Source organism: Dryobates pubescens, chromosome 13 (genome assembly GCF_014839835.1).
Source record: "Dryobates pubescens isolate bDryPub1 chromosome 13, bDryPub1.pri, whole genome shotgun sequence".
Taxonomy (NCBI): Eukaryota; Metazoa; Chordata; class Aves; order Piciformes; family Picidae; genus Dryobates; species Dryobates pubescens.
This window is the reverse complement of record NC_071624.1, coordinates 11,789,326-11,811,785: the sequence shown is the minus strand read 5'-3', so window position 1 is coordinate 11,811,785 and position 22,460 is coordinate 11,789,326. Positions and strand designations below refer to the sequence as shown.

The 22,460-nt window shown below is 60.7% G+C and overlaps 4 protein-coding genes across 5 annotated transcripts; 3 read left to right on the top strand and 1 right to left on the bottom strand.

Moving 5' to 3' along the window:
- The first annotated feature begins 775 nt into the window (after positions 1–775).
- On the top strand, positions 776–3,377 carry LOC104302971 (mitochondrial ubiquitin ligase activator of nfkb 1-A). Its single transcript, XM_009903533.2, has 5 exons — positions 776–1,019; positions 1,330–1,469; positions 1,711–1,798; positions 1,880–2,000; positions 2,177–3,377. The coding sequence occupies exons 1-5, from the start codon at positions 776–778 to the stop codon at positions 2,871–2,873; spliced, it is 1,290 nt and encodes a 429-aa protein (XP_009901835.2). The 3' UTR covers positions 2,874–3,377.
- A 5,535-nt stretch (positions 3,378–8,912) lies between these two features.
- Positions 8,913–12,499, top strand: CAMK2N2 (calcium/calmodulin dependent protein kinase II inhibitor 2). Its single transcript, XM_054166944.1, has 2 exons — positions 8,913–9,181; positions 11,447–12,499. The coding sequence occupies exons 1-2, from the start codon at positions 9,013–9,015 to the stop codon at positions 11,515–11,517; spliced, it is 240 nt and encodes a 79-aa protein (XP_054022919.1). The 5' UTR covers positions 8,913–9,012; the 3' UTR covers positions 11,518–12,499.
- A 1,302-nt stretch (positions 12,500–13,801) lies between these two features.
- On the bottom strand, positions 13,802–18,022 carry EEF1AKMT4 (EEF1A lysine methyltransferase 4). The gene is made up of 3 exons (XM_054166596.1): positions 17,829–18,022; positions 16,659–16,945; positions 13,802–14,152 (listed from the first exon to the last, which is right to left on the bottom strand). Exons 1-3 carry the CDS (start codon positions 17,998–18,000, stop codon positions 13,850–13,852), a joined length of 762 nt encoding a protein of 253 aa, XP_054022571.1. The 5' UTR covers positions 18,001–18,022; the 3' UTR covers positions 13,802–13,849.
- Positions 18,023–18,113: 91 nt separating this feature from the next.
- ALG3 (ALG3 alpha-1,3- mannosyltransferase) lies at positions 18,114–22,382 on the top strand. 2 transcript variants are annotated; one of them, XM_054166513.1, is made up of 9 exons: positions 18,114–18,291; positions 18,663–18,762; positions 18,861–19,008; positions 19,194–19,354; positions 19,500–19,620; positions 19,906–20,111; positions 21,309–21,386; positions 21,586–21,729; positions 21,834–22,382. In XM_054166513.1, exons 1-9 carry the CDS (start codon positions 18,141–18,143, stop codon positions 22,012–22,014), a joined length of 1,290 nt encoding a protein of 429 aa, XP_054022488.1. In that variant the 5' UTR covers positions 18,114–18,140; the 3' UTR covers positions 22,015–22,382. The 2 variants fall into 2 exon arrangements, with proteins under 2 accessions (XP_054022488.1, XP_054022489.1); XM_054166514.1 differs by having other exon boundaries at positions 21,586–21,743; positions 21,834–21,979.
- Positions 22,383–22,460: the final 78 nt, after the last annotated feature.

The following is a 22,460-nucleotide window of genomic DNA, read 5'->3' as shown; positions in this document are numbered from 1 at the left end:
CCCACTCCCAGTCTGGCTTGGCTTCCCTATCCACCTCTGCAGGGACCAGTGGGCGGCGGCGGGGACTCTGGTGCCTTCAGCTGTGGGTGGCTGTCGCTGAATTTATTTAACGATTAAAAGCAGTTTCCACTTATTTTGGCGGCTCCGGGTGCTTCACAGTGTCAGGGTGGGGACAGAGCTGTGATTTGGAACAAGGGGTGACTCAAAAGCCGCGGGATATGTAAAGGATGAGACATCCCGAGAAACAGAAGCAGGAGGTGAGAAATCCCGAGGGAGCAAGGGAGGGGAGTGGGAGATGAGATGTCCCGAGGGACAGAGGGAGGGGAGCAGCCGGTCAGGGAAGAGAACGGCAGCCGCAGGGTCAATGCGCAGCCCTCGCAGACCAGGGTCGGAGCGGACAGCTCATCCTCGGTCAGAGGATGAGCGGGGCTCAGGGTGAGGCTGGGGCGACAGGAAGGCGAGATCCGGGCTGGGACAGCTCCGCAGCCCCGGCTCTGGGGATAGAGGGGCCCGCGCTGCCCCCAGGAGGGAGTGACGGAACGAGAGACCCCATGCTGCCCTGGGGACAGGCCGTGGCCGAATTCCCCCCACAGAGCGCCTGGGGCACGGCCAAGCCCTCTGCCCACAGTGAGCCCTGAGCACCTTTTTGGGGTCCTCAATCACCCTCAGCCAAGTACGGTGGTGTTCACCCCACCCCCACCCCTCTCTGCGCCCTGTGGCCAGGGGCGGCTCGCAAAGGCCACCGGGAGCTGTAGTGATGGCAGCGACGGGCGTGATGCCCGACGGGAACTGTAGTTCGGCGCGGGGGACGCCGAGAGCTGTAGTCCCGGACACCGCTACCCTCACCACCGTGCCGCGAGCTCGGACTCCATTTCCCAGCAGGCAGCGCGGCGAGGCCAGGGTCCGGGCCTGGGCGCTCGGGCCTCGAGGGGCAGCGGGGACAACGAGGGGAGGCCGGCGTGAGCGGCGGGACCGGGTGGGGCCGGGGGCTGGGTCCCGGTTGGAGGTACCAGGCGTAGGTGGGACCCTTTCTGCAAGGCCTGGTCTGGGTCACAGGTGCTGGGCCTCGGCCCTAGCCTGGGTGCAGGGCACCATGGGTGTTGGGTCGAGATAGGGCTGCCGGGCTGAGCAGCTGAAGCTGAACTGTACACGGCCCGGGCCACGGGCAAGCCTGGCCCTAGGGCGGCAGCGCTGTGGGGACTGGGGGTCTGTGGACTATCCCTGCCCTGTAGGCACAAAGCCAGTGGGACATCGCCGTTCTGGGTACAGGGGCAGTGGCTGCCCCTAGGCTGGTATGACTGTCCTGCAGCCAGCGTGCTCACCTTGCAGGCCTGCTGCCTGAGCCTGAGATGATGGATGCGGCACCCATCACGCCTGGAGAGCTGCTGTGTCTGGGCTCCAGCCTCGCCTTCTCCGGCCTCTTCTACTATCTGTACAGGAAGAAAGCCAAAGTCATGGCACGTATACAGGTAGCCTTGTCCCTCATGTTGTACCTCAGATGCCCTCTCATCCCTGTTGTCCTTTTCCCACTGCCCTACACTGCCCATCCCAGAGCCTTTGATTTGAGTGCAACTCTACTGATGTTACAACACCCAGGACCAAGCAGATTACATTCTGCCAGAGATCCCCACAAAGCTATGCATGACCCACCCTCTGCCTGTCAGTCCTTCAGTTCTTACCTGTGTTTATACTCAGTCTCTGCTCTTCCAGGAGGCCCCAAAGCTCCAGGTTGATGATGATTTACCTGCATTGGTATCTGGAGCTGATGGGAGGTGCCTGCCTTACGTTGCCCTGGAAGGTAAGAACATTCTGCAGTCAAATACCAGGGACAGAGTCTGGGCTCTCCTCCTTTGCCCATGATGCATCTCTTGGTCCTTAGGCATAGTGCTGCCAGCCAAGGCTGTGCTGACCAGCCATTACCATGAAGGGCTGCAGGGTGTGATCCAGAAACTGCTTGTGAAAGAGCATCGGCTGATCTGGAACAGCTTGGCCCGGAGCTGGTGAGTGATGGGAGGGGACAGCAGGGGTGGGCTTTGGTGGTAGGTCCCAACCCCCATCCTCTGGGGCCATGGAAAGTGGCTCAGTTAAAGGCCCTAGTCCCTACCCTGAGGTCAGCCTTAGGAGTAGAGTTCCTCTGTGTTGTCAGCATCCCAGTGCTGCACTTTTCCACTTGCAGGAGCGAGAGCGAGCGGGTGCTGTCAGAGCAGGTCTACACCGTCCCCTTCTTGCTGGCCTCGGCAGACACTGAGGCAGTGACACAAGTGAGTGTGGAGAGCCCACTCCGAGCTGTTTGCCTGCCGCTGGAGACAGTGTATGAGCGGTTCCAGCAGCCAGTCCACGGCTTCCGTGACCTGCTGGGCCAGTACTTGAGCGGGGAGAAGCCCAAGGGCATCCTGGAGACAGAGGAGATGCTGCGGGTGGGGGCTGGGCTGACAGGCATCGGGGAGCTGGCCCTGCACCCCGATGGCTCCCTGCACCTTGAGCCACCAGCCCAGGCAGGTGAGTATTTCCTGTGCCTGGGTGACTGGCAGACAGTGCTGGCAGAGCTGGAGTCAGCCAGTGGGCTGTGGAAGGGGGTGGCCATGCTGTGTGCTGCAGCAGGCCTGGCCATCCTCCTGCATGCCCTGTGCCGTGCCTACCGCCGTGCCCGCCTCAAGCAGCAGCGCGAGGACAAGGAGCCAGACAATGAGGAAACTGGGGATGGGGGGCTCGAGGACTTCTGTGTTATCTGCCTGACACGGCCCCGTGAATGTGTCCTCTTGAGCTGTGGCCACATCTGCTGCTGCTTCCGCTGCTTCCAGGCCTTGCCTGCCCGCCTCTGCCCCATCTGCCGTGGACCCATTGAGCGTGTGGTACCCCTCTACCAGGCCTGAAAGCACCTAGAGGGCACCCAAAGAGGGCAGCGCAAACCAAGCCAAACCTGGAGCCTGCAGAAATCTCAGCTGTCCCTTCATGTGCAGCTGTGTAGTTCCTGTTGGCAGGGAAGGGTCCTGGTGTGCCCCTCCATCTGTTTTTGAGAGTGGGAGGGAGTTATAACCCCCTCACCCTTCCATCATCTGCCAGAGTGACCCCACCTGAAAATGAAGGCTTGAGGGAAACATAGTGCTGGAGCCAAGAAGCTGAGTACTGTGCCCCACACTGAGGCATTCCTTTGACTGGTAGCTGTTTGACCTTTTCCTGGCCCTGACCTCTTGTCAACAAAGCCACATGGGAATTTTCCCTTGTTTTGCTTTTCCAAGGCATAGCTTTATGGGAAGGACAACTGGGACAAGACCAGAGCTGGTAGGACACAGTGGGCATGGTGGGGTGATAGCGACGCAGCCTGTCCCCAAGCCACTGCAGTGCCACACCTTGGTGCCACTCTTGTCCTCCCTCCACAATCCGTGTGCCTACAGCAACTGCCTAGACCACGCTGGGGCATCCAGGCACTGGTGGGAATGAAGTACGCCCTTTCACCAGCTGCTCTGCCAGATGGGAAGGGGAATGAGCATCCCTCTCTGCAGGGTCCCCACCCTCCTCCCAGAGCAAGAGGACATCACTGGGGTGCCCTGGAGCCTGCCCGCACCTCTGGCCCCAGCTGCACCCAGCTTTCCTGCCTGGACCAGGAGCAAGAGCAGCTTGCAGTGGTGTGTGAGTGATAAAGCCAAGAAGCCAAGCTCGGCCTTGCCTCTTGCTTTGTGCCATGAAGTGCAGGCATGGGAAAATGTGCCAGGAGCTGAGTCTCCTCGGGGAGTCAGCCCAAGGGTGCAGTCACTGGTGGTGGGCAGTGGGCGCAGGACCACTGTCTGAGGTGCACCTCCTCAGATTACAGCTTGAGGGGGCAGGGGGTGCAGAAACAGGATTGTTTCCAAGGTGATCCTGCTCCTCTGGTCTCCATGGCAATCGCTCCCCTGGACTGCTCCCCATCACTGCCTGGCTGCAGTTGCCCAGGCAACCCACGGGCTCTCCTGGCTCCTGCAGCTTTGGGGCACACAGGATTTGGAGGAGGGGGGTAAGCAGTGCTGGCATGCCATTGGCAGCCAGACAGCAGTGTTGGAGTCAGGGTGGGGATGATATGCTCCCTTGCCAGGGCAGCAGCCCCCATTGCTGCCATTTCGGGACTGAGGGCTTGCTTCGGGCAAAGGTGCTGCTGTGGTGGTGCCCTCAGGGCCCACAGGCAGCTGTAATGCCCCAGAGCACCCTCTTGGGACCCACATGCATTTTTGTGTTGTGGGAGGGTCCTTTTCTCCAGTCCTGCAGCCTGGCCTCTTCCCCTTGCTAGCATGGTGACTGCCTTGCTGCAGAGTGAGCAATGGGGCCCAGGTGTCCCCCCCCATAACCGGGCATCCCCCCGCAGCAGGAGGGATTTCGGGAAGGAGATAAATACCAGATGGGAGAGGGCTGGGCTGCCAGGAACACGCTCCCCATGTGCCAAAAGCTGCTGGCACGAGTGGGTGCGTGGGCTGGGAAGGGCGGGGAGGTGCCTGTGCTCCTGCAGACTGCTCGTCTCGTTCCCCAGGGCCTGGCAGCCAGCTGGGGACAAGGAAAGGGACCTGCAGCCACCTACACCTCTCTGTCCCTGTGAATGCCAAGGGTTCCCTGGGCAGGGAACATCCTTGGTTGTGGAAGCACATGGGAAGGGTGCCAGAGCATGCACCCCTACTGCCAACCCTTGCTGGGGCATGATCCTAGCCTATCCCCCCACCTCTCTCTCAAGTCACTGTCACCTCCAGAAAGGCCTGCAGCCCCATGGTGGTCGGGGTACACAGACCCCCTTAAGCAGCCCTGCCTAGCATCACTGGGTGGCAGCGTGACTCAACTGCTCAGCTCGCCACCAGCCAGAAGCTCACTGTGCCAAAGCACCCGGCACAGGGTCTGCCCAGACTTGTCGCAGCACACGTGCCCCCAGATGAACCCAGTGATTTTTGATCAGAAGCAGGAGAGTGGGCAGCTCACAGTGTCCTGCCCAACTTCCCTTTGCACCAGCAAGGGTGCAGGAGCATCCCAGGTATCCTGACAGCTGCCACCCACTCCTCAGGGCCCATGTGGATGCCAGTCCATGGCCCCCTCCCCAACCCCCAGGGTTGCCAGTTTGCTTCTGCCTCCTTCCCTGTCTGTTGTCATGGTGACCAAAGATGTAGTGACAGACAAGGATGAAGCCTCAAACCCCAGCAGGGTTCTTCATCCACCCGGCAAGGTCAGCTTTCCACCCCCACCGAGCTCAGGCTGGGAACCTTCTGTGAAACCCCTGCTGCAGGGAGTGTAGCTGGAGGTGCCTCATCTGGTCAAATGCAGTCCTGGCATCACTGCTACCATGGCTGTGCCATGGGCAGCTCATGTGAGGGATGGAGACAGTGTCATCCATTTCCACTGGCCAGACTTGCAATGAGAGCCCCACCGGGAGCACCCTCTTTCCGAAGACAGGCAGTGCACTGAGACAAACTCATTACACTGCTGACAACCTGCTGGCTGTCTGCCCTGGGCTCACACCCAGCACAGTTACTGAGTGGGGTGGCTGTCCTCTGTCCCCCAACATCTCACTACTGTGATGGGGTCTACCCATCACTAGGTGTGCCCAGCCCCGCTGTCTGCACCCAGCCCCGCTGTGTGTCTCCGCTCCCCCAGAACAGCCATGCGGAGTTACTTGACCACGGCACAGGCAGCACACACAGCAGCATCCCCATCCGGGCTTTGGCTACCAGGAGCCAGTGGCAATAGCCAAGGATGGAGACATCCCTGCCCTTTGCCAGTCCCCTGCACTGGGCTGTGAGTAGGTGTTTGGAGAGGGTAGCAGTGCCAGCCCCAAGCGTTCTGTGAAGCCCCCTGGGCCACAGGTGCCACCACCACCGAGCAGAAGTGCCATTTCACGCTTGTTGGCAGGGCTAGAAGCAGCACAGATGGAGGCACCCACGCCAGCCTACAGGCATGCCTCTGCAGCCCCCTGCCCTGTGACAGCAGCCCTGGGCAATGGCGCTGATGGGATCTCAGGCCTGCAGCAGAGAAAGCTCCAGCTCTGGTGGCTGATGCCTCCTGCCTCCACCAAGCCCCATGGCATCCAGCCACTGTCTACCAGGCCACAAACTCTGTCCCTGCCAGGACTCGAGAACCACCAAGGTGCTCCTAGCCAGCACAGCTCCCAGCGTGTGAGGGTGCCTACAGAGCCTGGGCAAGACATGCTCCACCCTGAGCTGCTTACACATACCCAGAGCATTTCTCCACTGTAAAACCACCTGAAGCATCAGTGACTTCAGGGAAACCACTCAGCTCCATCACAGCACCCAGAGCCAGCACCCAAATATCCCAACAGGGCTGCAGAACTCAGAGGCAGCATCCAGCTGTGGGGTTGGATCACAGCAGATGCTGGTGGGCTCCTGGAGCATTGCCCAACACTCCCTCACCAACCCCACTGTGGCTATGAGGCTAGCTGCCCAGCCTCAGAACCACCCCAAGGGAGTCATGGCCAGGCTCCCGCTCTTGCATCACCTGCAAGATGTCCCAGCTCAGGGACTGTGGCCCAGGTTTAAGGAGCTAGGGCAAGAACTGCCTGCCTCCCACTCCCACAGCCCCTTCATCCCACTGGAGCTGGCTTTGTATTGGACAGAAGGCCATGAAGGATTTGAGAAAAGAGGTTACCTGGCTGCCAAAAGGTGCATAACAAAGGTGGGATGAGAGCCAGGGGAAGGAAGGCATGTGGTCTGGCTCGCCATGGGAGAACTCCAGCTGCACAGGCAGGGGATGAAGCTGGGGTCCGTCCTGCACCCCCCCCGCCCTCAACCCCATTCAGATCCCTGGTACCCACCTCCTCACGGATGCATGACCAGCAACATTCTCAGAGAGTCAAAGATTCCCAAGGAAATGCAGTGCCCGGAGCCATAATGCTGCCCTGTCCCACCTACAGCCTAACTGTGCTAGCACAAATCCAGTTCTGCTTCTCCCTGGTCTGGGCAGAGGGTCCTTCTTAACTCCCTAACCCCAGCCAGCCTCACAGCACTCCCCTCCACCTCATATGCTAGCCAAGCAGTTCTCCTTGGGTGCAAGGAACTATACTGATACAGGTATGTGATAAGTGAGGTCATTCCCAGGGTGACCCCTTTCAAGCCTCTCCCCGGGAGCCTGCCAGGCTGGAAACCCTCCTGGAGTGCAGCACCAGCCCTGCTCACATCCCACACAGCCCATCTGCTCCTCTTTTTCTCTCTCACCCCCAGCCCTGCTCGTGCCACGGCCTGCCTGTCCCTGCCCACGGGCAGTTGCACGTGGGCTTGGCAACAAGAAAAACAGGCCACATCTCAGCGTGGGCCTCTTGCCTATTTTCCTGGGCACTTTTTACAAGAGCAGAAGCCATCACATGAAAAAGTTCAAGCTGATTCCCCAGCAAGGGTAGGAATAAAGCCGTTGTCTTTCCTGGAGCATGGGCACTGCTGTAATGTCCATGCTATGGGAGGACAGCAAGGACCAGTGTTCTACAGAGCTGGGCATGAAGAGAAAGGCATGGCTGAGGCTTCCCAAAATAGAAATACCTACTCTCTCCTCAACCAGCCCAGCCAATGCTCTTATGCAGCACCTTTCAACAGGATCTCAGGCCACGGAGATGCTGGCATGGAGGAACGGACCACAGAGCTGTCTGTAAAACCCCACTCTTGCCTCCTCAAAGCACCCAGAGGGAGATTCTCCTGCAGCTGCTATAGAGCCAGCAAATATCACTTCCATGCAGGGCTCTAAGAGCTTTGCTGCAACACAGCACAACTGCATGAGCAGTGTGTGTGGATGCACAGAGGCAGCAGGAACAGGCTGCTTTGTGACAAGGTGGTCCTCTCCAACTAGCTGTTACCACCATTAGCATCATCATCATTCCCAGATCCAGAGGCCAGAGCTGCAACCACAGCTCAGGCAAGAAGCATCAACAACAGCCCGAGTTTAAATAGTATCCTCCAGCCCCAGGTGACTGGGATGAGGGACCCCAGGTGAGGCCAACAATGCCAATTAGTACAATCACTGTCCCGGCAGCAGAAAATGCAGGAGGACTAGGCCAAAGTGGGTCCAGAGCAAGAGTGTGCAGAGGGGCACAAATGGTGCTCTGAAAGGGGACCTAGACCACTCTGATAGGTCTCTCCTTGTTGACCCACGGTGGATCCCCATGGGGGATGGCCCTTGCTCTGGTCTGCAGAGGGCTCCCAGGAAAGGGCCAAACGATAGGGCAAGAGGCATCCTGGGGCACACTCCCCATTCCCATGGACACCTGCAGAATCACACCTGTATGTTCTCTGCAATCCTGCAAATACATGCTATGGGCACACATGCACAAACACATGCTCATGGGGGTCTAAGGAGACTGAAAAAGGAACAGTGTGGTCTTAAGCGGGGATCTCAGCTCTGGGGGAAGCTAAGGAAGGAGGTACCTGGATGGGCTGCTGGGCAAGTAGAGGGCTGGGGCCAACCTCCAAGGGGAGACCTCGGGTGGGAGTGCTGGGGAATTTGAGTCTGCTGGGATGCAGGAGTCTGGGACCTGGGTGGGGGAATTCTTTGGGGACAGACAAGGGACCAGACCAGGGTGTCGAAGTCTGTTTGACACCACCTCGGTGCACTGGGGAAGGCCCCATCTGTGCCTGGTGGTCCTCAGCTGTCTGACCCGGGGTACCCGGCGGTGCCCAGGGCTCCCTGCTCCACAGGGACGGTCCGTGTTTTAGGGACACCCCCGAGTTGGGGCGACCGCTCCGGCAAGGCTGAGGTGGGGTGAAAGCCATGCTGCGCTGAGGACGAGGCAGGGGCTGGAGTGGCGGGAGGGGACACCCCCGTCCTAACGAAGCGGGGACCGGCCACCACCCACCACGGTCACGGTCACGGTCCCGGTCTCTGTCCCGGCCGTGCCGGGCCGCGGCGCTCCGGAGCCGCCCCCCGCCGGGGGGGTCCCCGCTCCCCCCGGATGCATGACTTCATCCTTCCGCCCGGGTTTCCTCCCCGCCGCCGCTGCCGCCGCCGCAGACCGGCTCCCGGCTCGGCTCGGCGCGGCGCGGCTCGGCCCGCTCGGCCCCCGCCATGTCGCAGGTGCTGCCCTACGGCGAGGACAAGGTGGGTCGCTACGGCGCCGAGCCCGAGGCGGGGGAGCTGCCCTTCAGCTGTCGCCTGCAGGACACCAACGCCTTCTTCGGGGGCAACCAGAGCAAGCGGCCCCCCAAGCTGGGACAGATCGGCCGCGCCAAGAGAGGTACCGCCCGACAACCCACTCTCCCCCCCCCCCCCCCCGCCGCCTCAGCCCCACGGCATCCCCGGGGACCCCCTGCATCTGCCCCGCAGCATCCCCGGCATCCCTGACACTGGTTCCCGCATCCCCTGCGCTAGCCCATGGCATCCCCAGGACCCCCGGATTCTGTCTTTGCATCATCGGCTTTGCCCCGGGTCCCCCGGATCTGCCCTGCAGCATCACGGGCACTGGCCCCAGTATCCCCAGTGCCACCTCACAGCATCCCTGGGACCTTCCATTCTGCCCTTGCATCCCCGGCATTCCCGGCACTGGCCAGTGCATCCATGGCACCTCCGGCATCGTCTCACAGCATCCTGGAGACCCCTGATTCTGCCTTTGTATCCCCAGCTCTGCCCCACAGCATGCCTGAGACTCCTGGCTCTGCCGCTGCACCTACGGCACTGCCCCACAGCATCCCCAGTATTAACCGGCACTGCCTCTTACATCCCCAGCACTCCCCCATAGCATCCTTGGGACTCCTGGCTCTGCCCTGCGTCTCCTGCGCAGCCCCCCTGGAACCCCCGACACTGCTCCCCAGTATCCCAAACACTGCCCCTCCAGCGTCCCCAGAATGTCCAGCTCTGCCCCACATCATCCCTGACACTGCCCCCTGGCATCCTTGGGACCCCCAGCTTTGTGACTAGCACTCGGCATTGCCCCAGAATCGCAGTCTCCCCCCAGATCCAGACACCAGTGCTGTTCCCCTGATGCTGCCCCCCACTCCCTGCACCCCGGAACTGCACCCGTGGGGCTGAGCCTGGGACTATCTCCAAGCATCCTGGGGGCTGCCTCCTGGCACCTCTGTGAGTGCCCTCGAGGCCCTCTGGAACTTCTTGGCACCCTTGGGATTGCTCCTAAATTCCCTCAGACTGCCCCTCCCTCCCCCCATTCCCTATAAACAAGCCCTTCCAGCATCGCCAGGAACAGCCCCCCCAGCCTCATAATCCTCTCTCCTTCCACATTGCTGCCTGATGCAGAGACCCCCATCAGCAGCTACCAGCAATGCTGATCAACAAACAGCCCACTCTCACCTTCCCCCCAACCCCAGTTTACTGTTGTACCCCCACCCCGGGATCCATGAACCTGTGTTGTTCCCCCTCTGTTTTACTTTCTGCCGCAGAGACCCCCCATCAGCAGCTTCCATGCTTCCATCAGGACCTCAATAAATGCCCCCTCCCTACGCTACTGTCACCACCCCAATCTGTCATCATCGATCTTTACTGATACCTTGGGGACCCCCAAGAAAGGACCCTGCCTTCCCTGCAGCCCCCACCCTACCAACTTGGGGGACCTCCATAGGCAAACCCTCCTTCTTGAGTTGCAGGGGCAAAAACAGGGATCAGAATCCCCCAGCACAAATACACCTCAGCCCCGAGTGGTAATGAGCCTCTGCCTGCTCCACTGCCCCCCCTTTTTTGCGGTGGTGGTGGCTGAGTCCCCCCAGGGGTGCTGAGGGGCCAGTTCTGCCTCAGTGGTGATGGGAGGGGGTGTCTTGCTGTTCTCACAGTGATATTGGTGATGGAGGGGGGTCCTGGCCAATCCACCCCCAGGGCAGTGATGAGAGGGTTACTGACCACAGAAGTAGTGTTGCTGGGGAGGGGGAATGTCTTCTCCGAGGGTGATGGCGATCGGGGAGGATCTGCCCAGCCGGTGATATTGACCGGGGGAGGTGCAGTCTGTGTAGCCCCCTAATTGGTGTTGCCGACGGGGGTCTGTCCAGCTTCCCACTGGTGCTGCTAATGGGGGGTGAGCTGCCCAGCGGGTGATGCTGAGCGGGGGTTGCGGGAGGCTGTCCAGTCCCCCACCCGGCGATGCCGATGGTGCTGACAGGGGTCTGGCTGCCACCCCCGCTGCGCTGGCGGTGCCCCCCCCCCCTCCCCCCCTCCCCGCTGGGTCATTACCCATTCCAGTCCTGTTGCTCTCATCAGCGCCTGCCGCAGAGAGGAGGGGGGGGTCCTTCCTGGTCTATTCCTGCCCCCTCCCCTTCCCAAACCACCCATCTAGACTCTGGCTGCAGGGAGGATGCTGTTCCTACCCACTCTGGGCAGGGGCGGGGGGGCGATCGCCTCTCCTCATCCCCATCGCACCCATCTGAACCCCTTCACCCTGCTCCCCAGCATCGGGAGGGGGGGTAGAGCTAGGGGCGGTGAGGGGTGCCAGCCGGTGGGGGAGGGGCAGCGGCTGAGTGCGAGTCTCCTCGCCCACGCACCCCCCGCCTTGTCCCCGCAGTGGTGATCGAGGATGACCGGATAGACGAGGTGCTCAAGGGCATGACGGAGAAGTCGCCGCCGGGGGTGTAAGCCGGGCCCCCCCTGCCGCTGCCAGGACCCGCAGGCCGTGCCCTGCTCCCAGACCACCCGGCCCTGCATGCTGGCTGGACCGCCGACCAGGACGGGGGGGGACACATGCCCATGCCCCCCCAACCCCGGCCCGGGGGGGGGCTCTGCAGCCACCACCACACCCCCCCCCCCCCCCCCGAGCCATGCACTTTACCCCTCCGCCACCCCCGGGGCTGGGACAACCCGCCGAGCCCCCCAACCCTGGGCAAAGACCCCCATCCTTTCCAGGGAGGGGGGTCCCCCATCCTCCTTGGCGGGGGGGGTCCCCGAATCCCGGGCCGGATTCGGCCCCACGAGCGAGGGGGGGGAGCGCTGCTGTCCAGAGACATTTTTTGCTCCATCGTTTTTTGCATGAGCTTGGTGGCCCGGGCACCCGGTCCTGGGGCCGAGGGTCAGCCCCACCACTCCGGCACGCTTCTTTTTAAACAGAAACTCCTCATATTTGTATTTTTATATCCGAATCTTTGTTAAAAACGATCTGCTGACGTTGAGATGTCGAAGTAACTGCATCGAGAAAACAAACAAACAAAAATGGTTCATATTTTTTTCCATAAGAAAAAAAAAGACAAAAAAAGAAGAAAAAACCGAGAGGGGGGGAAAGACAAAGGGGGGGGGGATGGTGAGAGTGATGAAGGAGCACAAGGAAAGCCAAAGGTGTGGGGAGGGAAGTGAGGACCCCCGGCCTGACTCCCTTTCACGGGCCCCGCCGGAGGATTCGGCAGCACCATCGGCCGCTGCAGCCCTGCCCCCGACAGCCTGGGGGCAGAGCCCACCGGGACCAGCAGCGGGTGCCGGGGGGAAGGGATGGGGATGGTCGCGGTGCTGCCCCCCACGCTCAAGATTGGTGAGGCCGGGATGGGAGTGGGGAGGACAGGGACCCGGCCTGAGTTGTTGTTGTTTTTAATTTTGTACTTTAATTTAATTTTATTTTTTAAGAAGCTTCTCGGGGGGGGGGGGGGGGGGGGGGGGGAGGGGAGGGGGTTGGGGTGGTCAGACGTGCATGAGAAACTTGTCATCTTTTTCAATAACCTACGAGTGGCATTTACGGAGACAACAACGCAAAAAACACCAAAAAAGGCAAAAAAAAAAAAGCAAAAAAAAAAAAAAAAAAGGGAAAAAAACCCCACCACAACAAAAAAGCAAACAAAACAAAACAAAACAAAAAAACAGGAAAAAATATACTTGTGTCATGATGTCCTACGAATGATCCATTGTAAATTTAAATGCCATTTTTCACTGTACTGGTGAACAAAATGCAATGAATAAAATACATTCATGTACTGAGGTGAGGCCAGCAGCCTGCTCCTTTCTGTCCCTCCCCGGGGGGGCAGCTGGTTTTTTTTGGGGTGCCTGTGAGATGTGGTGGCATGGCGGGGCGGGGGGCAGGGGGCTGACCCTGGAGTCCTTCACTGACTCGCAGCATGGGGGGGAGCTACCGGCTGACCCACTTACGCCTTTCGCCAGAAATAGCAGCCCAGCGCCTGGCGCCTCGTCGGTATGTCACCGCCGGCCCTCTGAGGAGAGGTCCCCTCCGTGTTCCCCCCTCCAGAGGGGCTTCGTGCCCAAACAGTCCCTGGGGACACCCCCCCGTGGCACCGGTGTACTTGCCGTGTGGGTACGCAGTGACACGCTTGTCACCGTGCCGCTGGCTCCAGGCACAAGGTGGACAGGGGCTGAGGGTGTGTGGCACGCTGAGGTTGTCACCGCAGCCAAGAGCAGCAATGGGAGAGGACATGGGCGGATAGGCCACCCTGCCTGAACACATGCACCGATGTGCCCCCAGCCCCACGCTGGCACATCCCAGCCCAGCTACTCCCCTGCCACCCAGCTGGGGCTGGGGGGGGGTGCCAAGGACACAGTGCCCTTGCACACCCCCACAAGCCAAGGAGGCTGGTCCAGAGGTCCTGGTGCAGGATGGGGATGAGGGGGGCAGCGAGCACCTGCCTCCCACACTCAGTGCCAGCACGCCTCATCCTGCCCATAGCCCAGCTGCCCATGACGGAGTGCACAGCGGGATGGGGGAGGGCAGGGAGCCTCTCCCAGCAAGATAGATGGGTGGAATTAAACCTGATTTGGTTTCATTAGTAGCCACAAAAGCCCAGAGCCCTGGCTGCTCTCCAGACAGGCAAGAGAAGAGGCCAGCATTGCCCACTGTCCCCCTTTTTTCTCCCTTTACTCCCACCACTGGTCATCTTGAGTGGAGGGATGCAGTGGTTCCCTGCCCCCAACCCATGAGGATGGGGCAGCTTAAGGCTTCATTGGGTTGGGGGGAGGCTGGAAAAGTCCCCCCGGGTCACAGTTGGATGGCAAAGAGATAGTCCTCATCGTCGTCCAGGGGCACAGGGGTCAGCGGCGGGGCAGCGGGGAGGGGAGGCTGGTGCAGCTGGCGCCCCAGGGCCGCATCAGAGAGGTCCAGGGCCTGACCTTTGCGCATGATATAGAGGTAGTAGTGGAAGGTGCCGGTGTCCCGGTCCCCGCAGGTGACGTGGCGCAGGGACCAGCCGAAGGCCTCCTGGGCGTAGTGGGGTTTGCGGAAGTGGGGCTGGGCAAAGGTGATAGAGAGGAAGCAGCCCCCTGGGCGCAGCACCCGGCTCACCTGTGGTGAGAGAACCCCCGGAATGGGGGGGGGTGAACACAGTGAGGTTTGAGTCCTCTGGCAGGCATGGCCCCATCCTCAAGAGTCCCCATCACAATCTGCCAGAGATCCTACTCCCCAGCCTCTCCTATCACACTCCCAAATCCACTGTCCTAACGTGGCCTCCTCCAGAGACACCCACCTTGGTTTTCAGATGTCCCCGGACCACCTTCAGCCTAGTGGCAATGAGGTACGGGAGGTCCTTATGCAGCATCTCGACCCACACCCCAAAACTCCTCTCCCTGATTTTAAGCAAACAGCAGATACCTAACTCTGGTGCTGGGCAAACCTTTCACTATCCTGGGCACAGGGTCCCCAGCCCCCCCAAGCAGCACAGGACCCCCATCTCATCCACCCACCCATTCCCAGATCACCCAGTCCCACCCCCTCCCACCCCCACTCGGCATGCAGGGCAGGGGAGGACTGGATGGGAAAGGACTCGATCCTTTTAATCACCATTTTCTCCCCACTGGAACTAAGCCCCTACTAACAGGATGGAAAAGAACATCAATTTTCTTGCTTGGCTTTATCCAACGTCAAAAGGCTTTTACGGCCAGCATTCACATGCTTGGCATGCAAAGGCAGTGCCTAGGGTGGGAGGGCGGGTGGCCAGCCCCTCAGCCTGGCCCCCAGCTGGGGACATCCCCAGACTGCTCCCTCCCAGCAAGGGCAGATTGCTGCTGCGGCAGAGGAGAGGGCTGGGGGCCAAAGTGGGGGATTCCCGAGCTCTGGCTTAATCCTGCTGGGAAGCCCCACAGCTCAGCGCTGGCTGGGGCCAGGGATGGAGGAAAAACAGGCAGGCTGCGTGTGTCTCCTCCCTGCTGCGGTAGTGGCTTTTCAACCAAACATTAGTGGTTTTGGCCAAGGGAAGGGGAAGGCAGGCCCCCGAGTAACCAGCTCAGCATGCCTTCTGCAAAGTGCCGACGCACCCGTCCTGGGAAGACCCCAGTTGAGGAGCACTGGGGGGTCCCCGGGGGTGGCAACAGGCAGGGATCTCCGGCTGCAGCCGCGCATGGCATCCTGCATCCCCGCATCCCCTCCCTCGTTAATAGAGCACTAACGGCCGTTGCTTAGAGACGGGTGCAGGAAACCTTCCTGTCTGCCAGCCGCTGTGTGGGGGGTGTGGGGGTGTGAGTGGAGCTGCTCCCTGCTCTTGCGTGTCCCCCCATTGCCCCTGGATCAGTGGAGCGGGGGTGTCCCTGGGGCATCCCTGCAGGCAGGGCTGATTTTCAGGTCCTTATGCAACCCCTTGGCCCAAGGAGCGCAAGACAGAGACTGAAAATCCTGGCCCACCCGCCATGAGAAGAGGGAGTAGGGGTGAGCACAGGACTGCCAGCCAGAGCCAGACCCCTCCAAAGGGACCAGGAAAGCAGAACCTCTCTGGGGACAAGGACAGTGAAGACTGACCGCAGGCAGAAGCTGGTGCCCAGCAACACGGGGAGGTGGGGGGGGCAGGGATTGAGCAGGGGATTAAAAAAAGAGGAAAAAAAAAGGGAAAAGAACTAAATCCTCACTGTTTGGCCAAATGACAAGGACAGGCAGCAGTGCTGGCAGGGTAGGGCAGGGCACAGATGATGAGGACAGCCTCACTGTCCCCAGCACCTGCGGTCCCTCCTGGGCTCAGAGGACAAAGCTCAGGGGGACAAGAGAAGATGGAGGGGGGACAATAGCCACAAGCACTCTGCCAGCACCCCATGCCCGCACCAAGGGTGCCAGGCAGGCACAGCAATTAATTATCCTCACAATTATTCCTGTGGGGCAGCGGAAGGGCTGCCAGGACCCGCACCGGGGCAGGTTCAATCCGGTCTCTGCCTCCCTCACCACCAATTAATCGCCACAGCCAATTAATGGGAGCCCTGGAGGTATCACCCGTCCCCGTGGCAACGCAAAGGCCCTGTCAATGCTGACGAGGGTTGCCATGGCAACCCTGGTCTGGATGATGGGGACCCCGGCTAACAAGATCGAAGCTGGGGCAGGGAGTAGGAGAGAGCCTGTCAGAGCTCTGTTGTCATCACCTTGCTCTGGGCAGGCAGAGCCACTTTGATGTGCCCCCCAACCCATCCTTCCCTGTCCCCTCCATACACCCTTGTGCGCCCCGACAGCCACCCACACCCAGATGGGGTGCACACCCAGATGGGGTGCACTTTTACTGCCATCCCTTTGTACTTAGGGTGCAAATAAAAAGGGCAGTCATGCAGCACCCCAGCAGGAACTAGGGTCCCCTTACTCCATTCACCTCTTGGAAAGGAGATGGGGTGGGAGACAGGGAGGCCTTCCCCACCTGCCATGGGTGCTGGGAACTCTCTGGGTGCCCCTTTGTAGGGTAGCAGAGAGGGCAGCGCTAGCTAGGCGGGGAGGTGTGGGCTGGGGTACCCCTACAGAAGCAGGCTGACAAGGGGACATTCTGTCCCTTTACCCACCCCAGATGGGGATGTTGTTCACTCTCCACCTTTCCCTCCCCCCATACCTCTGCTAGCACCCGGTGCATCGCAGCGACTGCCTGTGGCGAGACGTTCCAAGGGTCAGTCTCCTCCACCATGAACACATCAAGGGTGCCCTTCTCCAGCACAACATCGAAGGTGGCATCGGGGAAGGCGAGGGCACGGATGTCCATGACAGCCCAGCGCAGGCCGGGGCAGCAGTGGGCGTAGCGGGCACGCATGGCTGCGATGCAGGCAGGGGAGAAGTCGATGCTGGTGACGTCGGTGTAGCCCAGCTCGTGCAGGTCATGGCTTAGAGCACTGTTGCCGCAGCCTGTATGGGGATATAGATCAGATGGGGGTTGGGAAACCCATGGCAGGGGCTGCCTGCACACCAACCCTGCACGCTCAGACCCAGGGAAGGGGGAGGATGGACCAGGGCCGACAGAGAGGGAGCAGCAACCTTCCCACTAATTAGAGAGTGCTGGGCTAGTTCTTGATTTTCCCAAGGTGGGTGCTTTGGGGTTCTGCAGAACAATGAGGTTGAGAGCAGTCCCAGCATGCCCAGTTCCCCCACCCCAGGAGGGATGCATGGCGGCCATGAACGTGCCGGAGGCCAGGAAGAGGTGGGGGGGTCCCCATAGTGTCACAGGGCAGGGGCCAGGTGTGTCTCCTGAGTGCCTGTGGTGAGGCTGGGGACAGTATCAAATCAGGGCAGCATAGAGCATTTCGAAGGGGGTTAACCGTGAGGGACAGTGGGACAGAGAGATGAATGCAGAGAGCGACAGAGAGACGGAGGGCCAACGGCAGCTGTCGCAGGGGACCGGCATCCTGCCCCGCCGGCCGTCGCAGGACATTGCTTCCCGCGATGCGGCGGGGTCGGGGCGCTCCCTCTCCCTTCTCTCGCTGCTTCACCACTCCCTGGGGGTATCCCGGGCCTGGGGGCGGATTTGGGGGCTATTAAGCGCAGCTGGCGGCGGCTGATCCGCTAACAGGATCGGTGATTACACCCGACTAATCCCGCCTGCTCGGCGGCAGATCAGACCGCAGGTGGGATTACGGGGCGGTTACACCGGCCCCCGTCCTCCCCCAGCGAGAGCAGGGCCACCCCCCGCCCTCGGTACGTGCCGGTGCCGCACCGCCCCCTCGCGGCCGATGCCAGAGCAGCCACTGGCAGGACCCTAAGAGTCCCGCCCGCCCATCTACCGGGCACGTACCGAGGACGAGGATACGGTCACCGGGGCGCAGCTCGGCCTCCAGCTGCGGGAGGAAGCGGGAGAGCCCCCCCAGCCACTCGCGGGGCTCGGCGCCCTCCTGCCGGTACAGCGCGTCCCAGAAGCGGCGCTGTCCGTAGCGCCGGTTGGCGGCGGGCGCGCGCCGCCGCTCCATGCCCGGCGGGGCGGGGGGAGCACCGGGCGCCACGTGCCACCCGCGCCACCCCCACGTGCGACTTCCGGTCCCGGTGGTTGCACCGCCCTAAACGCTCCGTCCGGAAACACGGATCGGAACGGAGCGAGCAGGGCCCGGCCATGGCGGCGGGTCGGGGGGCGGCGGCGCTGCGGCGAGTCTGGCGCGACCGGCGAGCGGTGCTGCTGGAGCCCAGCTACACCCCGCTGGTGGCCGCCTGCCTCTGCCTGGCCGAGGGCGGCGTCAACCTCTGGGTCATCCGCAGGGTCCCCTGTGAGTGCCTGGGCCCGGCCAGGCCCTGTGGAGGAGGGGTGGGGGCCCTGCCTGGGGTGGCGGACCTGACCCGGGGTAGCGGGAACGGGGTCCTTCGGGCAGGGACAGCTTTTCTCTGGGCTGAGGGGTTCCCCCTGGAGCACTGGGGCCGGGGGATGATCCCGCTGGCAGGGTGACAGGGCTGCCCCCGATCTGTGCGGCTGACAGCATCCCCGGCCAGGGTAGGGGAGTGGGGACAGGGGTGGGCTGGGGGCTCTGGATGGAGGCCTGAGGCTTGGCTGACCGCGGGGGTGGGAGAGGGAGGCTGGAAGTGGGAGAGCCCTCGTGGCAGTGCCCTCCTTGCCCCACCTGAGCCCCGGCCACCCCTGCAGACACCGAGATTGACTGGAAGGCCTACATGGAGGAGGTTGAAGGGTTTGCCAACGGGACCCTCGACTACAGCCAGCTGAAGGGTGACACCGGGCCACTAGTGTAAGTGATGGAGAAGGCTGAGCTCCCCACGGGCTTCTGGGAGGGGTCCCAGGGGGCAGCACGGGCTGGCCTGGCCCTTTACTTGCATCTCTCCACAGCTACCCTGCCGGCTTTGTCTACATCTTCCTGGGCCTGTATTATGCCACAGGCCGTGGCACCAACATCCGCCTGGCGCAGTACCTCTTCGCCGCCCTCTACCTTCTCAACCTCCTCCTTGTCTTCCGCATCTACTGGCGAACCAACAAGGTAGCCTGGAGCCTGGGTCCTTACCCTCTGCCTCCTGGTGTCTCCTGCTCTGTGTAGTCCTCATGTGGGCAGAAGAGGTCGGGCAGGAGGTCAAGGTTGGGGTGGTGAGGTTCGGAGGGGCTCAGTGCAAGCAAGGGGTCCAGGACAAGCTGCTGAGTGCCCTCATGTCTCTGTCCCCTGCCAAGGTCCCCCCATATGTTTTCTTCTTCATGTGCTGTGCTTCCTACCGCATCCACTCCATCTTTGTCCTGCGGCTCTTTAACGACCCCGTTGCCATGGCCATCCTCTTCCTTGCTATCAACCTCTTCCTGGAAGAGCACTGGTCCTGGGGCTGCCTCCTCTTCAGGTGAGAGTCTGAGGGCAGAGGCTGCTCTCCATGGCATGCTGCATACACGGGTCAGCTTGGCCCCGGGGAAGAGGCTGTGCTTGACCCGGGGGATTCTTGGGTACCCATGTTGGGGGCCGTAGCTGTAACATGGCTTCCTGATCAGCCTGGCTGTGTCCGTGAAGATGAACATCCTCCTCTTCGCACCTGGACTTCTCTTCCTGCTCCTCCAACGGTTTGGTTTCCTGGGATGCATACCCAAGCTCTGCATCTGTGCCCTGCTCCAGGTGAGCCCTTGCTTGCATCAGCTACAGGGGCAGACTGGCAGTCCCATCAGTAGGGGGTTGTGGGATGCCTGCATCACAGCATCCTGCCTGCCTGTCCTGGGTGCCAGAGGCCTTTGGCTGGGTTTACAGTGGCATCAGAATAGGAGCTGGCCCCACAAGACAAGCTGGATGGGGCTCCCATCTTTGGCTGACTGCCCTATGTGGCGCTGGGGCTCTCAGGAGGTGGCAAGGGTGACAGAGACGTGTCTTAGGACTGCTGAAAAGGTGCTTGTGTGTCTCTGGCAGGTGGTTCTGGGGCTGCCCTTCCTCCTGGTGAACCCTGTGGGGTACCTGACTCGCTCCTTCGACCTGGGCCGCCAGTTTCAGTTCAAGTGGACAGTGAACTGGCGCTTCCTCCCAGAAGAAGTTTTCCAGAGCCGGGCTTTCCATGCCATGCTGCTCCTCACTCACCTGGCTGGCCTGGGGCTCTTTGCACTGCACCGGTGGCACAGGTAAGACCCAGGGTTCCTCATGGATGCTGGTTCCCATCAGCCTCCATGGTGCAGAATATGGGAACATGGGTCCACATCTCTGCTGCCTTCACAGCACTGTGGTTTTGGGGTTGCAGGCAGGAGTGGGGGTGAGTTACTGTCCTATATTGGGAAGCACACTGCATCATGGCTCACGGGGGAAGGCAGAGGTGGTAAAGACTTCACAGTATCACAGTATCACAGTAACTAAGGTTGGAAGAGACCCCAAGGATCATCAAGTCCAACCTGTTCCAACAGACCTCACAACTAGATCATAGCACCAAGCGCCACGTCCAATCTCCCCTTGAACACCTCCAGGGACGGTGACTCCACCACCTCCCTGGGCAGCCCATTCCAATGACGAATGACTCGCTCAGTGAAGAACTTTTTCCTCACCTCGAGTCTAAACCTCCCCTGACACAACTTGAGACTGTGTCCCCTTGTTCTGGTGCTGGTTGCCTGGGAGAAGAGACCAACCCCCACCTGGCTACAACCACCCTTCAGGTAGTTGTAGAGGGCAATGAGGTCGCCTCTGATCCTTCTCTTCTCCAGGCTAAACAATCCCAGCTCCCTCAGCCTCTCCTCATAGGGCTTGTGCTCAAGGCCTCTCACCAGCCTTGTTGCCCTTCTCTGGACACGTTCAAGTGTCTCGATGTCCTTCCTAAACTGAGGGGCCCAGAACTGGACACAGTACTCAAGGTGTGGCCTAACCAATGCAGAGTACAGGGGCACAATGACCTCCCTGCTCCTGCTGGCCACACTATTCCTAATACAGGCCAGGATGCCATTGGCCTTCTTGGCCACCTGGGCACACTGCTGGCTCATGTTTAGGCGGGTGTCAATCAGCACCCCCAGGTCCCTCTCCGTTTGGCAGCTCTCCAGCCACTCTGACCCCAGCCTGTAGCTCTGCATGGGGTTGCCGTGGCCAAAGTGCAGCACCCGGCACTTAGACTTATTAAATGCCATCCCATTGGACTCTGCCCATCTGTCCAGTCGGTCAAGGTCCCTCTGCAGAGCCTTTCTACCCTCTAACTGACTAACATCTGTTCCCAACTTGGTGTCATCTGCAAACTTGCTGATGACTGACTCAACCCCCTCATCCAGATCATCAATGAAGATGTTAAAGAGGATGGGGCCCAGCAACTGAGCAACTGAGCCTGTGTTTGTGCTTGCCCTCAGGCCCAAAGAAAGCATCCTGGCCTTGCTGAAGGATCCTGCTAAAAGGAAACCTGCGTCCCCTCCCTTGACAGTCAACAATATCCTTTGACAGGGTGGGCAGCAAGACTGGGGAGAAAAGGCAGGGTGGACTTCGGGCTCAGTATTCTCAGGCTTCCAGTCCTGTGATGCCATCCAGACTAGCCTGTCCCAGGGTAAGGAGCTGTCCTGCATGGCTGGGGAGCTTTTGCAGGATCGCAGCTCCAGCCTTCTGTGTTTGTCCCCTTAACACCAGTGCACAGATCATTTTCATCCTTTTCTCTTCCAACTTCTTGGGTGTCTGCTGCAGCCGCTCCCTGCACTACCAGTTCTATGTCTGGTACTTCCACACGCTGCCCTACTTACTCTGGTGCACCCCAACCACCAAGCTTGCTCACATGCCCAAGTATGTGCTACCAGGTGGGAGTCCTGTCTGCTGGGGGCTCTATGGAGCAAGTGGGGAGGATGCATGTCCTCTCTGATGCTGATCCTAAGTTTTGTCTCCTGCAGGGTGCTGCTACTCGGTGTGATCGAGCTCTGCTGGAACACTTACCCCTCCACAGTCTGCAGCTCCCTCTCCCTCCACATCTGCCATGGACTCATCCTGCTCCAGCTCTGGTATGGCACAGCAGTGATGCACAGCCCTTCGCCAAGCAGAAGGCCTGCAGCCATCTCCAAGAAGGCCCAGTGAGAGCGGCTGAGTGGACAATGGAAACTGGCCCCTGGGACTGACCCTTCTTCCTGTTCTTTCCCCATCTGGTTTCCAAGCTGCCCCTCACATCCCAAGATGGGTGTGAGCCCTGGAACTGTGCAGTGAGGGCATTGTGGGGACCCCTGACAGGCAGGACTTCCCCAATAAAGGGGGGCTTTATGTGCCCTTCCCTGGCTACAACATCCTCATGTCATGACAGTGTTGGGACTGCCACAGCTTGGCCTGCCTTACCTCTGGGGAGGCAGAGGCTGAGCACTGCCCAGGGCAGGGGAGTAGCCTCTGCAGTGAGGTTAAGACAGATGATCTTGGAAACTGCTTTGCCTCAAGGTCTGAATTGCCTTGATGCAGCCCAGGGATTCCTCTAGCTTGGCTTGTCCTAGTCCTCTGTCTGCTCCATCCCGTATGATATGGCTGGGAAGGGGGTG

Coding starts and splice junctions, on each gene's coding strand:
- LOC104302971 (XM_009903533.2), top strand. CDS start 776: ATGCCCGACGGGAACTGTAGTTCGGCGCGGGGGACGCCGAGAGCTGTA. Junction 1,470..1,710: donor AAGTCATGGCACGTATACAG/GTAGCCTTGTCC, acceptor CTGCTCTTCCAG/GAGGCCCCAAAGCTCCAGGT. Junction 2,001..2,176: donor AACAGCTTGGCCCGGAGCTG/GTGAGTGATGGG, acceptor TTCCACTTGCAG/GAGCGAGAGCGAGCGGGTGC.
- ALG3 (XM_054166513.1), top strand. CDS start 18,141: ATGGCGGCGGGTCGGGGGGCGGCGGCGCTGCGGCGAGTCTGGCGCGAC. Junction 18,763..18,860: donor GGTGACACCGGGCCACTAGT/GTAAGTGATGGA, acceptor ATCTCTCCACAG/CTACCCTGCCGGCTTTGTCT. Junction 21,730..21,833: donor AAGCTTGCTCACATGCCCAA/GTATGTGCTACC, acceptor TGTCTCCTGCAG/GGTGCTGCTACTCGGTGTGA.
- CAMK2N2 (XM_054166944.1), top strand. CDS start 9,013: ATGTCGCAGGTGCTGCCCTACGGCGAGGACAAGGTGGGTCGCTACGGC. Junction 9,182..11,446: donor GATCGGCCGCGCCAAGAGAG/GTACCGCCCGAC, acceptor TTGTCCCCGCAG/TGGTGATCGAGGATGACCGG.
- EEF1AKMT4 (XM_054166596.1), bottom strand. CDS start 18,000: ATGGAGCGGCGGCGCGCGCCCGCCGCCAACCGGCGCTACGGACAGCGC. Junction 16,946..17,828: donor TGACCGTATCCTCGTCCTCG/GTACGTGCCCGG, acceptor ATCCCCATACAG/GCTGCGGCAACAGTGCTCTA. Junction 14,153..16,658: donor TGCACCGGGTGCTAGCAGAG/GTATGGGGGGAG, acceptor CTCTCACCACAG/GTGAGCCGGGTGCTGCGCCC.